The sequence below is a fragment of the Podarcis muralis genome, chromosome 8, assembly GCF_964188315.1.
Source record: "Podarcis muralis chromosome 8, rPodMur119.hap1.1, whole genome shotgun sequence".
Classification (NCBI taxonomy): domain Eukaryota; kingdom Metazoa; phylum Chordata; class Lepidosauria; order Squamata; family Lacertidae; genus Podarcis; species Podarcis muralis.
Genome location: NC_135662.1, coordinates 49,426,303 through 49,439,578, shown reverse-complemented (window position 1 = coordinate 49,439,578; position 13,276 = coordinate 49,426,303). Strand labels below are relative to the sequence as shown.

Sequence of the window (13,276 nt, the reverse complement as noted above, 5' to 3'; positions counted from 1 at the left end):
CCTTCAACTGTGCCACTCAAAGAAAGAGGGAGGATGTTAGTATTAAAAAGGTAAAGGTACCCCTGCCCGTACAGGCCAGTCTTGACAGACTGGGTTGTGCGCCCATCTCACTCAAGAGTCCGGGGGCCAGCGCTGTCCGGAGACACTTCCGGGTCACGTGGCCAGCGTGACAAAGCTGCATCTGGCAAGCCAGAGCCGCACACGAAAACGCCGTTTAGCTTCCCGCTAGTAAGCGGTCCCTATTTATCTACTTGCACCCGGGAGTGCTTTCGAACTGCTAGGTTGGCATGTTAGTATTAGAGCTGACATAAATTATTGTGCACTCAGTCTGGACTGCCCTGCTGGGCCCAGTCCTCCCTATTTCGCCTCAGAACAGGGTGAGTGAGCCGTTCAGTGGTAGCGCACATGCTTTCCATGTACAGTGGTACCTTGGGTTAAGTACTTAATTTGTTCCGGAGGTCCATTTTTAACCTGAAACTCTTCTTAACCTGAAGCACCACTTTAGCTAATGGGGCCTCCTGCTGCTGCCGTGCCGCCGGAGCACGATTTCTGTTCAAATCCTGAAGCAAAGTTCTTAACCCGGGGTACTATTTCTGGCTTAGCGGAGTCTGTAACCTGAAGTGTATGTAACCTGAAATACCACTGTAAAATGTTGCAGGTTCAACCCCCAGTGTCCCTGGAGTGATCAGAAGTAGATGTGGCCGCTCTTAAAACTTGCCCTGTGCTTTCTCTAAACACCCTGTTCTGTGTCCAATGAACCACAAGATGCCTGGGGTTGTTGCTGTGTTGTTGTTCACTCTTTAAGGTAAAGTTTTGATGGTACTTTAACCAATAAAACACACACTTTTATAAACAAAACAGCAACTGCCACTTGCTTAACCCTTCCTACCATACTACAACGGGGGCTATCCATCGAACAGGGTAAGCGCGGGGACTCCTGCAGTCTCCCTGAGTGCAAGCAGAAGAGGGAGATGTGGACCTAATCGCCACCCCCACAAGAGAAAGTGCAGGCAGAAACAGCCTTCACCTCTGTGCATTTGGTTGCCCTCCAGGCGGCGCAGTGGGGAAGCCTGAGCTCTCTGCGCCCAATCCACATTGCTGAACCAGCCGGGCACAAAATGAGCCGGCCGTGCCCCGCAGGAGGGGCTGACGCCTGGCCACTTGCGCACCTGCCCTCTCCAGCTGCGAGGACGGAAGCGCGGGCCAGAGGCAACGCGGCAGGGCGCCAGCTACACTCCACGAGGAGAGAAAGCGCGCGCAATTCGCAGCCTCAGCCCACTCGCGGGCTCCTGTCTCTTCGCGGAGGAATGCGCGGGCGACGACGAGGAGAGAAAACGCCCGCTCTCCTGACCGGGAACAAGCCGCTCTTTCTGGACAACACCTGGCTCGTGATTAGTCCCGTCAGGGAATCTCCTGCGAGCCTTCTGGGCGAAGGCGGAGCTGCTGGAGAAGGCGGGCTTGCCGCCGCCTCCTCAGCCGCCTGAAACTCCGGCCTCCCTCGCCGTCTTTTCCGCGATTGGTTCGGGGCCGCTCCATCCCGCCCCGTCTGGCCCGCCCCGCCGAGGGGGCTGGGTCACGCCAAGTTTCATTGAGGTGGAGATATGTAGGCAAAGCCCCGGGCTGTGGCGGCTGGACGGGAGCTTCGCGGCTGGGAAGACGCGCTTTTCTCGCCTGAGACCGAGCGCGCGCGCAAGGGAGAGCTGGCCGCTGGGCAGCTTCCGACGCTCCCGCGATGCCTCCTGCCTAGACGCTCGGGACAGTTTGGTGGCGCCTCGCTCGGAGCGCCCGAAGTTCGGCTGGTCCCCGACGGGGCGGCTCTTGTTATGTCTGGGAATCTCGCGCGTGAACTGTGAGGGATCCGGGACAGGCGCAGCCATGCGCGACAGAGACGGCTCCGTTTGAGCTCCTCTAAGGCAGCGCTCAAGGCGATAACCCCCCTCCCCACCCCCACCCCACGCCCGCCCCGATGAGGGCTGGAGCAAAATGGTTCTCAAGTGAACAAACTAAAGACTTTCCTCTGCAAGAGAAGCGGGGCGCCTTGAGTTGGAAGCCTTAAGAAGCGGATCTCGCTAGCCGCGCTTCGGAGTTGTTGGGCTTTTTGTTGCTTTTTGGACGCGCTGCTCCGGAGATGTCGAAGGGCTCTTGAGAAGAAGCCTGCAGGACACGCAGAGAGAATGCTCGTTCGCTCCAGCCCCGGACAAGGGTGGACCTCAGAGATAGGAGCTGGCGCCTGGTGACATTGCAAGTGATCCTGGTCTCCTTTGTTTCGCCAAGACTCGAAGTGGTCCCATCTCCCAGCGATGGCAACAGAAGTGGTGTGTGGATTGATCTTCAGACTACTACTTCCCATCTGTCTAGTCACTGGTATGCGGAGTTTTTCTTGCTGGGACAGAGGGGGTGATAGTGGGGTGCGGGCAATGTAAGACCGTTATTCTGGAAGTAGGTAGTCTTAAAGTCTCTTTCTTGGATGTAATACACATCTTGGATATTTTTTCTCGAAAACTGAGGCACCTTTTGTTCTACAGGGATGAATACTGTATCACTTACCCCATACATATTATTTAAGAATAGCCTTATTTTAATGCTGTGGCCTTTGCCTCTTCTCGTTAAAACTTTTCATTTTTACTCCACCTGATCTGAAAGAACCATTTCACCTCACGTATGTCAAATTAAATAGAAATTTACGCACTTTCAAAACTGATTTGTAGTGTAACCCTTTATATGTCTACTCAGAAGTAAGTCCCCTTGAGTTAAGTTGGATTTACTCCCAGGTTAGTGTGTAAAGAATTGTAGCATTAGTATTTAAATAGTTTGCAGGGCAGCACTGGGTTCAGCTTAATACAATCCTACACACGTCTACTCAGGAGTAAGTCCCATTCAGTATAATGGGACATTCCCAGGTGTATAAGGTTGCAGCCTAAACCTGTACAGAATTAATCTGATTTGCTGGCATACTCTCCTACAGCCTAAAGCACAGTTGCATATTAAGAAGTGAAAAAATACATTTTTGTATTTACTGGGAAGTATGCATGCACCATTGATTCCCAAAGATCATAGTTCTGTTTTAAGGCCACACCTTAAAAAATGGCCTTTACATGAAAAGCATATTTTACATATGTTTGGGTTTTTCTTACCTGAAAACAAAATCTAGTTAAAAAAAAACAAGTTGGTTATGTTTCAAGCAGAGGAAAAGTTGGTTCTAGTTCCCTTGTATGACCAAGGGGAAATTATTTCTAGAGTGCCACCAGCAATTAATATTAATCTACGTCCACCTTATTGACAAAACAGGAATCGGAATGAATAAATGTTCATCTTTTAGGTTGAAGTCCTTAGCACGCTTACTGTGGAGTAAGACCCATTGTACTCAGTGAGTTGAGTTTAGGATCACACTTCATATATTACAGGACAGATATACTGCATGCAAGAGAATTCAGATGGAGATTAACACATGGAGCACTGATATGTTACAGATTAAGCTTAATTTGGTAGCTCATTCTTGGTTCCTTATTTACCATTTATGGGTCAAGGCATTTATGGACTTGGTAACTTAAAGTCTGTGGGAGCACATTCCATTCACCTGGCACTCTGTAATTATAAATCCAGTTTAGATACTCCGTTCTGTTTCGAAGTATTGGTGTCTCAAACACATTGCCCACATAATTAGGTGGTGCCACTGATTTCCCTGTTGGTTGGGAAATCTGCATAGTGATACATCTATGCTGAGTAACTTCTTCTAACTTTCTGGATAACCTCCTCTAAGAGTTGAGGAAGGGAACGTCCTTTGAGGCATGTAGAAGCTGCCTCCTCACACCCAGTCATCAGATGCTTCTTCACCTTTCTAAAAGATTTTGTTTTGACACATAGGAAGAGAGCATGAAAAATTCTGTGCCCTCACTAAATTTCACAGTAGTTCAGTGAATGGGCAAATATTCTTCAGTGGATGATACTAACACCAGCTAAATGCCGCATCTTTAATAGAAGGAAGAAACAAACATTTTATCTCTCATCCCAGTGCCCCAAAATTTTGTGGTTTCCATGAGCAGGATCACAAACTTGAGGTCAAGCTGCCTGCAAAACCGTAGCATTCCATAACCGTGTAGCTTGGTCAAGGCATGATTAGAATCATGGAAGTTTTGGGGTGGTGTTTGTTGTTGTTTTTTTCTGCTTTTAAACATTTGCTTTTGTATCTCTGTGGCGCAGAGGGGTGGGGGCCAGAGTGTATGTGCTGTGCTGATAAGCTCTCAATCCTCTCCTTTAGAAAATAGTGCTCCCAGTGTCTTCAGTACAAGTGTAGATGAATAGATACTATTAACGCAGGAATTTGGTTTTCTAGTTAAATAATCAACTGTATTCATTAACAGGCTAAAAACTACTGTGATATGCCTGCTGTTATTATCACCTGGACTCACTTGCAACTTAACGCCAGTGTCCTGAATTGCCAATCGTCATCTTTTTCTTACAGATTGTGTGAATTGCCATCTGGAGAGGTTAGCATCTGAATATTGCGTAGTTTAGAACCCTGTACAAGGTGATTATAATATTAAGGAGGGTGGTTCTGACTCTAGTTTGGCAGCATAGTTTCATGGCGCAAGCATGGAGAGTCATTTTATTTGAGCCAAACACTTCTCAGGAGTGACTTGGCGAAATGCACCCTTGAGGTGGAGCTCCCGCCACAAGAGCCATGTTTCCTGTGCCTGAAGTAGGAAGTACAACCTTGCCTTCCTCTGACCAGGGATTGCAAATCCTGATGATCTGGATCTCATTAAAACGCCTTCCTAATTATTTCTGTTCACTTGTGGAAACCATCCCAAATATTACAGGCTTTCAGCAGCTGAAGCAGCTGGATGAGGTTGTCAAGGCTGTTGCCCAGGTTTCAGAGCTTTTATTCTCCCCAAGTACCTTCCAAATCAAGCCTCCAGGATTCCCCATAACTCATACATAAACCTTGGAGGCTGCCCAAAGCTGCTTGCTATTAGGCTTGGACTTAATTGTAATTGTTGTTTTATTCATTTGTTATCTGGGAAATGCCATTGCCTGAAGTACTCCTGAAGAAAGCATTCATCTTCAAAAGGCACTTTGTCTTGCATGTGCTTCCTTTATAGTAAAATGATTTGTAACATCTACACAGACACATTCCTCCATTTGATCCCTTTTGCCTTTTCCATTTCTGTATGAGACACACCAATTGTTTTCACGTCTGTTCTGATTTCTGAGCCAGGCAATCTTTTACATCTTAGCTCTGTCAACTCCAAAATGCATAATATTTCAATTTCCCCCATCTACCTTTCAGGTGTGAAATGTGAACTTTATGTAAACACACATGACCACTTTTGAAGTTAGGGTAGCTGATGTGGTTCCATAGTCTTCTGACAGTTGTCTTCCAGTGAAAGAGACCACATTCACACAATACCCTTAAAGCATTATTTCCTAGCTCTGTATTCTTTCCTAGCTCTGTTTCCTTGCAGTTATCTCAGTCTTGCAGTAGTCCATTTATCTGGACATGAGCAACAACTGCTTCCAGGTAAGTAGCTTGCCAGGTCCATCATTTGAGCTATGTTGTGATACATTTGTGCATTTTCTTGAGGACTAATTTACTTGTTTACTAATTTATCTGATCACAATAGTAGTTAACATTAACATAACCTGCCTTTGTTAGTTGCTCTGGAGAGCATAGAAGTTGGAGATGCTTATGTCTCATTGGAATGAATGCAAGAAAGCAAGTTCAGATCAGCTTCTCTAGAGATGTACAGTGGCAAAGCTGTTCTGCATAAAGTGGCTCCTTGTGAGCCTGTAAATAAGTTCTCTTAAGGACCCTTCTGATCCTAATTGCCCTTTCTTTGTGTGTGTAATTCCTTTTCACGTGATATTGCACATTTGGATTTTATCCGAATGCGATGGGGATGGGCCCCATTTCTATATAGAAATTGGTAATGAGAGGCAGCTGGCTACTCTGTGGAATAATGTATGTATCCAAGAGATTTAAACTGCAATTTTTTGTTTATGCAGTGGGCCTGTAAACAGTTCTCAGCTTGTGAAGGCAAACTCCAAGTTGATGGCAGTCCAATGTGCAACCCAGTTAAAGCCAAACTCTTTGGATTGGCGCCAGTTTAGTCCCACTGTTATAATGGAAACTGATGGGCTTTAAGACTTGCTGTACAGGAATAAAAACAGGTAACATGTGGCATATGTTTTGGAATTGGCCTTCTTAAGTGTGCGCACTGCCTGGTCCCATGTTTTGGGTGCTGCCATCCTCCCCCAACCGTAGAAAATGAAGCTCTTTGTTTTACCAAGAGCCTGAAAGGAGGCATGGACAAACATAAAAGTAGAGACTGCTTTATGGGCAAAAAGCCTCGGCCCTGGGTCCTAGATGCTGAAGATATGCTGTGGAGCAGATCGATGATTTATTAGTTCAAGTTTTTGTTAATGGTTTATTTAATTAACAGTTGCCTTATAAAATAGCTTGTTTTTTCTTTCTTCCGGGATAGAGGGTTTGGATTTTCTTTGGTTGTTTTAGGAGGGAGTACAGTTTAGTAAAACAGGTACTTGATTTGATGAACATTTGGTCTTTCATTAAATGTATTTAATATTAGAGTTGCTGTCAAATTTTGTGGCAGTTTTGGAGGTTCCTGCTCAGTCAAAACACTTGAGAAATTTAGAAGCAAAAGGAGTGTTGCTGAAAAGAGAAAAAATATCATGGGATTACTGCACACCTGATCTTACTATAGTGCTGAAGATAGCCCTCAGCTGAGCCACTAATTTCCAGGCTATGTGTTTTAAATGTTGTGGGTAAAGGCCATTTTTGGGTGTGTCTTCCCTATGTGGACATACAGGAATGTTGGAGGTGGGAGGAGTGCATTGAGTGGGTGGTATGCACAGGTGTGCTCTCTTTCCAGTTCCTCTTTGGGGCTGGGTTGAACTGATGACATTGTCTGCACCTGCTCAAGCTGTTTTGTTGGTATCATTATCTGCCTCTCATTAGCACTGGATTACCTCTACACACTTGGATCTCATTAATAAATTCCATATGCAATGGTAGTTATTAAGTCATGGGAACTAAGTTTTACCTAAAGTTTGGAGTGACTATTAAAGTTTCTGCATCAGAGAAGTATCCAAGCAATTTTGAGGGAAGTAAAACAATTTGATAAGACACTTCTCATCATGGAGGTGAAGATTTCTTTTTAATCCCTTTTTTGTACATTCAGTTCATCCTTTTGGGAAAGTCTTAATTAGTCTTCTATCTGGCATCCTAATCTTTTTGTTCTAATATGTAACCCACCTATCTGCATTCCACAGCAGTGATGTCTTGCTGTAAGAGCTGTTTCATATGATGGGTCTGAATGTGCATCTAGGACAGGCTTCCACAACCTCGGCCCTCCAGATGTTTTTGGTCTACAACTCCCATGATCCCTAGCTAGCAGGACCAGTGGTCAGGGATGATGGGAATTGTAGTCTCAAAACATCTGGAAGGCCGAGTTTGAGGAAGCCTGATCTAGGATATTAGCTAATTTGGTTAGGTGTCATTTTCTTTGAATGTGGACTAGACAGTGAGACTGTTCATCATTGACTAGCAATTAGCATTGAATCCTGCACTTAGTATGGGATTTAAATCAGTGTTTTAATATGCTTTACTTGACTATTGACCTGTCATGTCTGTTATCCAGGACAGATTAATTTGAAGCTGCCTCCCAATGAGAGAACAATCTAAATTAAATTTTCTTGGTTTAATGCATATACTTCCCAAACAAGGAATGTGTACTAGTTGCTATATAACAGCTAAAACTAATGGTAAACAGAACTTTTCTGCTGTTTTCACGAGGCCGTTTGTCCCCTCTGTAAAGGACCATTCTTCAATAAGTTTCAGGGAAGGTGAAATTTCTGTGAATTTTGAGCTTGAGTTTCACTTTCCTTTAAGATGAGGTGGGCATGGCTTGGTTCTTCTTCCCGACACATCCGGTTTTTTTACACTTAAAAAACCCCATTAATATTGCTTTTGGTTGTTGCTGTTGAGACTCTCAAGTTTTCCCACCACATTTCTTTTCCCTGTTTATCCCTACAGATCTGACACAGGCAGGACAGGGAGAGGTAGCAGGGAAACTACTGTGAGACTTTCCCAAAAGTCTCACAGTCTCAGACTGGCAGCCAAGATGGCTTTTCTGAAAGCATAAAAACCAGGGGTTGTTAGAAACCAAATCTCAGCCATCTCGAAGGTTCTGGGTAACTTACACCCTCACATCTCCAGGTTGGGTTTGGATGGACCCCTCTGTGAAACTCTGGAAAGCTGCTGCCTGTCAGACTTGTAAAACATACCACCAAGTGAGATATTAAAAAGAGCAGGGATGACAGTCATCCCAGGTGAGCCCTGGAGCATACTATGCTTGAGGAAGCTCATTGAGCAGCTGGAGTGTGTATTCTGAAGATGGATTGCAGAGCTGTTGAATTGAGTACTGTTCAGAGAGCATTTTCTCCCTGGATGTAATGGCATATGGGAATGTGGAGTGGGTTTGTGCTGTCCTTATGACCATGGAGAGGACTCAGTGACAGAACTGGGAGATCCTGCATTTAATTGAACGTGGGAACTTCCCAGGCTTTGTGAGGTAATAAAACATATTTTGTGTAATAGTTAAGAAGGCACAATGTAGAATATGTTTTGGGTGAGAGCCAAGGAATGGGAGAAGTTGTTAATTTGATCTGTGCTTTGGGAGGAAATGATGGTGGCTAATAAGGGTTGTGGGATGATCTGCAAGGGGAGGATACATGTTCTTTAAGGACCATGGGAAGGTAATTCTATATGGAGAATAGGCTGAGAAACATTAACTCAACTATCATTACGTAGGGCGAGTTATATTAGGAAGGGGGAAAATGGCAAGTGAGAGCAGAGAGAGGAAGGTTAAATGCCCCCAGATGTTCAGAAAAGTAGCTTTTTCATTAATACTCTAAACCTCACTCTTGGGCTTTTCTTCTAATAGCTATAAAAGGCATTACTGTATTTTGTTCCAAGCCATTTTTAAGAGGAAATAGACATGAAACTCATTTGCTATTTAAAAATGTTTACCTAGCTGAACTCCCCTATTGATAAGAGGCTGAAGGCGTGCATTATTCTTAATATCATTATTATGATTATTTATTTACCACCCTTCACCCTAAGGTCCCAGGACAGGTGATAACAATTAAAACACAACATTGCCACATTATTGACAAAATATAAACTCCAGAATGTGAGATAGCAAGTCCGAACTAGAAGTAAGTTTTGTGTTTTAGATGTCCGTAATAGTATAAATATTGTAATAGTATAAATAAATAGTGGACGCGGGTGGCGTGTGGGTAAAACCTCAGCGCCTAGGGCTTGCCGATCGCATGGTCGGCGGTTCGAATCCCCACGGCGGGGTGAGCTCCCGTCGTTCGGTCCCAGCTCCTGCCCACCTAGCAGTTCAAAAGCACCCCTAAGTGCAAGTAGATAAATAGGTACCGCTTTATAGCGGGAAGGTAAACGGCGTTTCCGTGTGCTGCGCTGGTGCTGGCTCGCCAGAGCAGCTTCGTCACGCTGGCCACGTGACCCGGAAGTGTCTCTGGACAGCGCTGGCCCCCGGCCTCTTAAGTGAGATGGGCGCACAACCCTAGAGTCGGACACGACTGGCCCGTACGGGCAGGAGTACCTTTACCTTTTTTTAATAGTATAAATGCCATTGAAATGAGATGAAGCTATTTGTTCTCATTTGTGTTCATGGAAATGAAGCTCTGGTCACTACCTGAGTTTTCCTGCTCTGTTTACCTGCCCATTCTCTTGAATTTGAATAACCGTTCCAAATACTGTAGTGAAGCAGGAAATCTGTTATCAGACTTATTAGAAGAGATTACTGTATGTATCATTTCTTCGATGGATAGATAACTGATTGGGCACATAATGCTGCATCTGTTGGAGTGACTTCAAAGCTTATTGCTCACACTTGTGTATTATTCATTTAGTGAAAATATTTAATTGCCACAATTATTAGAGTGGTCATGAAGGAAAGAAGGTGGCCACTTAAATTCTAAGCTCTTCTCCAACACCCAGAAAAACAGCTTGGAGCAAAAGCCCTAAATGTCTAAATAAACAACCCCAAAACCTTGAAGAAAGGAGACGGGAACACAAAAGGATTCAGAAAAGTTGGAAATAAAAGACTTCACTCAGTTCTTCCTGCCTGGTAATAGAAGGCTCACTTCAACGTGGACACTAATGCGGGCCACAGCCTAGATGGCACCGCTCTCAAAAAAGGTCCTTTCTTGTTGGAGAAAGAAAATGGTAACAATATCTTAAGAAAAGAATTTGTAGCACAAGAATCCATAAAGGAGCTTGGTAAAAAAACACCTTGGAAATAACTAATGCTTCCAATGAAACATGAGGCTTGACTCTTTAACATAAACAACTACAGCAACAAAAGAAGTATGCCATATCTATGGCAAAAAGAGCAAAAATTACAAAAAGAAAATTTAGATATACACAACAAGTTTGAAGATGCAGAAAATCGAAATAGGAGAAATAATTTACGTTTTCTTTTTTTTTTTTTTTGGAGGGAGTGGAATAGAATGTTCCTGTGCAATTTATTGCCTCATGGCTTAAATCACTGCTTCCAGACCTGATAATCTCTGCTGATGATTTTGAATGGGCATACAGAGTACTTGGACCCGAACTGAGGGAGGGATCTTTTCCCCTCAGCCCCAGTAATATACAGTGGTACCTCAGGTTAAGTACTTAATTCGTTCTGGAGGTCCGTACTTAACCTGAAACTGTTCTTAACCTGAAGCACCACTTTAGCTAATGGGGCCTCCTGCTGCCGCCGCGCTGCCAGAGCACGTTTTCTGTTCTCATCCTGAAGCAAAGTTCTTAACCTGAAGCACTATTTCTGGGTTAGCGGAGTCTGTAACCTGAAGAGTATGTAACCTTAAGTGTAGGTAACCTGAAGCGTATGTAACCTGAGGTACCACTGTAATTGTCTGCTTTGCCCATTTGGGGAAGGAGGAAATGTGGAACAAACTGAGGAACCTAATATCCATAACATATAAAAACAGCCCTGTTATGGTGATCTGGGTTTTGAAACAAACACCCCCCCACACCCAATCTATGTGCTTGTACAATTAAACTGCAAGTAGCAGGAATTAAATATTGTTGGGGCTTCCCCTTCTATCTTATCTTCATGAGAGGATTAACACAGCTCATAGCAACAAATGACATGAGAAGACTTGGTCTATTTATTTGTATCATTTATTATTCCTCTGATCTTTGATTATAAAAAAGTTGTTTTTAAAAAGATTGTCATAATCTTTAGAAGACTCATGTTCCATTGAAGCATAGGAGCCAGCTCCTAGGGCCAAGGGGGCTTTGCCCTCCCCAATAAAATATTTGAGGGGGCTGGTACCCCCAAAGTTGATGAGCATTGCCATTCAAATGGTGTTTATGTGTGCAGAATCATGTGATCAATTAGGTGGGGTGGGGTGGGGCTTACATGGGCTCCCACAATATTTTATTCAAGTTGGCACCCCTGCATTGAAGCAGCAATAATGTTACCAATTTTTAACTGAAGTGGCTTTCATTTGTACACCTGAGTGCAGGTGTTTGGTGTCATATATCAATAATTTGCATGTGTGAAACCAGCCTCATAGATCAGTCATCAGTTGCTGTCTCTTACCATACTGTCCAATTACCTAACAATGGCAAGCAAATTGGTAGGTGATAAAGCTATTGTGTTTGTATTCAGGCTTAATGCCAGAAATGCTATCATGTTAAGTGGAAGCAATCTCTCCACATGTTTTGGTTAAAACTAAATGAGCAGAGATGCAGTGGGACAATTGATACTTCTGTTGCTGCTTTTTCTTCTGCTTTTCTTCTGCTTGGTATAAATGAGTGGAAAACCTGATGATTACTTAAGTAGCCAGCTTCTATGGAAAAGTGAAAGGTAGGTATGGTAGAATTTAAAACTACCATGTGCCGTTCTTATACCCATTTGATTTACTTTTATTTATTTATTATATGTTTATACCGACCTTTATCCGTAGATCTTGGCGGTTCACAACATAAAATACATGATAAAAACACAAAATACATGATAAAAATGAGAACAAAAAACACAAACCTCTCTCGCCCCCCCCCCAACACATTTTAAAAAGGGTATTGGATGTTAATCAGCCAAAGGCCTGGTTGAACATTTTCGCCGGACACTTAAAGATGAATAATGAAGGTGCCACCTGAACCTCCCTGGGGAGAGCATTTCACAAGCCACTGCAGAAAAAGCCCATTCTCCTGTTGCCTCCCTCTGGACCTCTTGTGGGGGAGGGGACATGAAGAAGGGCCCCAGATGATGATCTCAGGGGCTTGTGTGTATATGTTACTACTTTCTGTAGCCTGGATATGCCAGAGGTAGGGACATTTTTTCAGCCCAAAGGCCCTATTTTTGCATGGGCAGCAGCATCCATCTGCCAGCTGCATCCATGTAGTGGACAGTGTCAGAAGCAAAAGTGGGCAAAGTAATCTGGTCTTTGTACAGCAGGCTATATTCCAGCAATACAAAAGTCAGAGGTTTCTAGTCACACACACACACACACACACACACAGACACTCCCCCTCCATCCTCTATCCAGACAAGAAAGAAGTGTTACTACAGTTCAATGGCACAATCCATCTGGGTGAAAGCACTTGGGGAGGGTTCAGAGAAGCCTGGAGTGCTGGCCAGAGAAGCCTGGAGGCCACATTATTTCTCCAGGCCTGAGGTACTCTGCTTCTGGTGTAAAGGGAGGGGCTGCTCATGTCGGTCTAACCTGGAGTGTCTCTGAGGGTGCCTACTCCACCTCAACTTTTGTGTGTTTAACACGAAGGCTTAAAACAATCATAATTTGCTAAAAACATGTATTCAGCCAACAAGCAGGAACACACAGTTTAAGGCAATGCTGCAACAGTAGACCAAAACCCCTATGGAACAGTTCCATGTAGTTGCTGAATAATACAGAGGACAAGATGGAATCCTGCAGATCCCCAGAGACCAGATCTCATGGGGCTGAGCTATAGTTTCACCTTCTACAATTGTAAAACAGCATTTCTAGCCCCATCCTGCTTAGTTGAGGTGGAGGTGTGGGAAGGAAAGTGTGAGTTCTGAAAAGAAAAGGAGCAGGCTGTGTTGTATGTGAAAGAGGTGCTAGCAAAGGAGTAGGATGGATTACACCTCTTGTGGCTTTTAGCCCTTGAGTGTTTGGTTTTTAGGGCCATGATGTATTGATGATATGCGGAAGCCAATTATGAAGGTCTGTG

The 13,276-nt window shown here is 44.1% G+C and overlaps 1 protein-coding gene across 9 annotated transcripts in view; it reads left to right on the top strand.

Annotated features, from left to right (window-relative positions):
* Positions 1 to 1,580: 1,580 nt before the first annotated feature.
* The window catches only part of PIEZO2 (piezo type mechanosensitive ion channel component 2), a 203,950-nt gene continuing 192,254 nt past the window's right edge, over positions 1,581 to 13,276 (top strand). For 6 of the 9 annotated variants that reach the window (XM_077933171.1, XM_077933167.1, XM_077933166.1 and 3 more), the window contains exon 1: positions 1,583 to 2,364. In XM_077933171.1, the coding sequence (XP_077789297.1) occupies positions 2,301 to 2,364 (64 nt within the window). In that variant the 5' untranslated portion in view covers positions 1,583 to 2,300. Of the gene's footprint in view, positions 2,365 to 13,276 lie in introns of all 9 variants that reach the window. The other 3 variants (XM_077933169.1, XM_077933165.1, XR_013393960.1) reach the window with 2 other exon arrangements.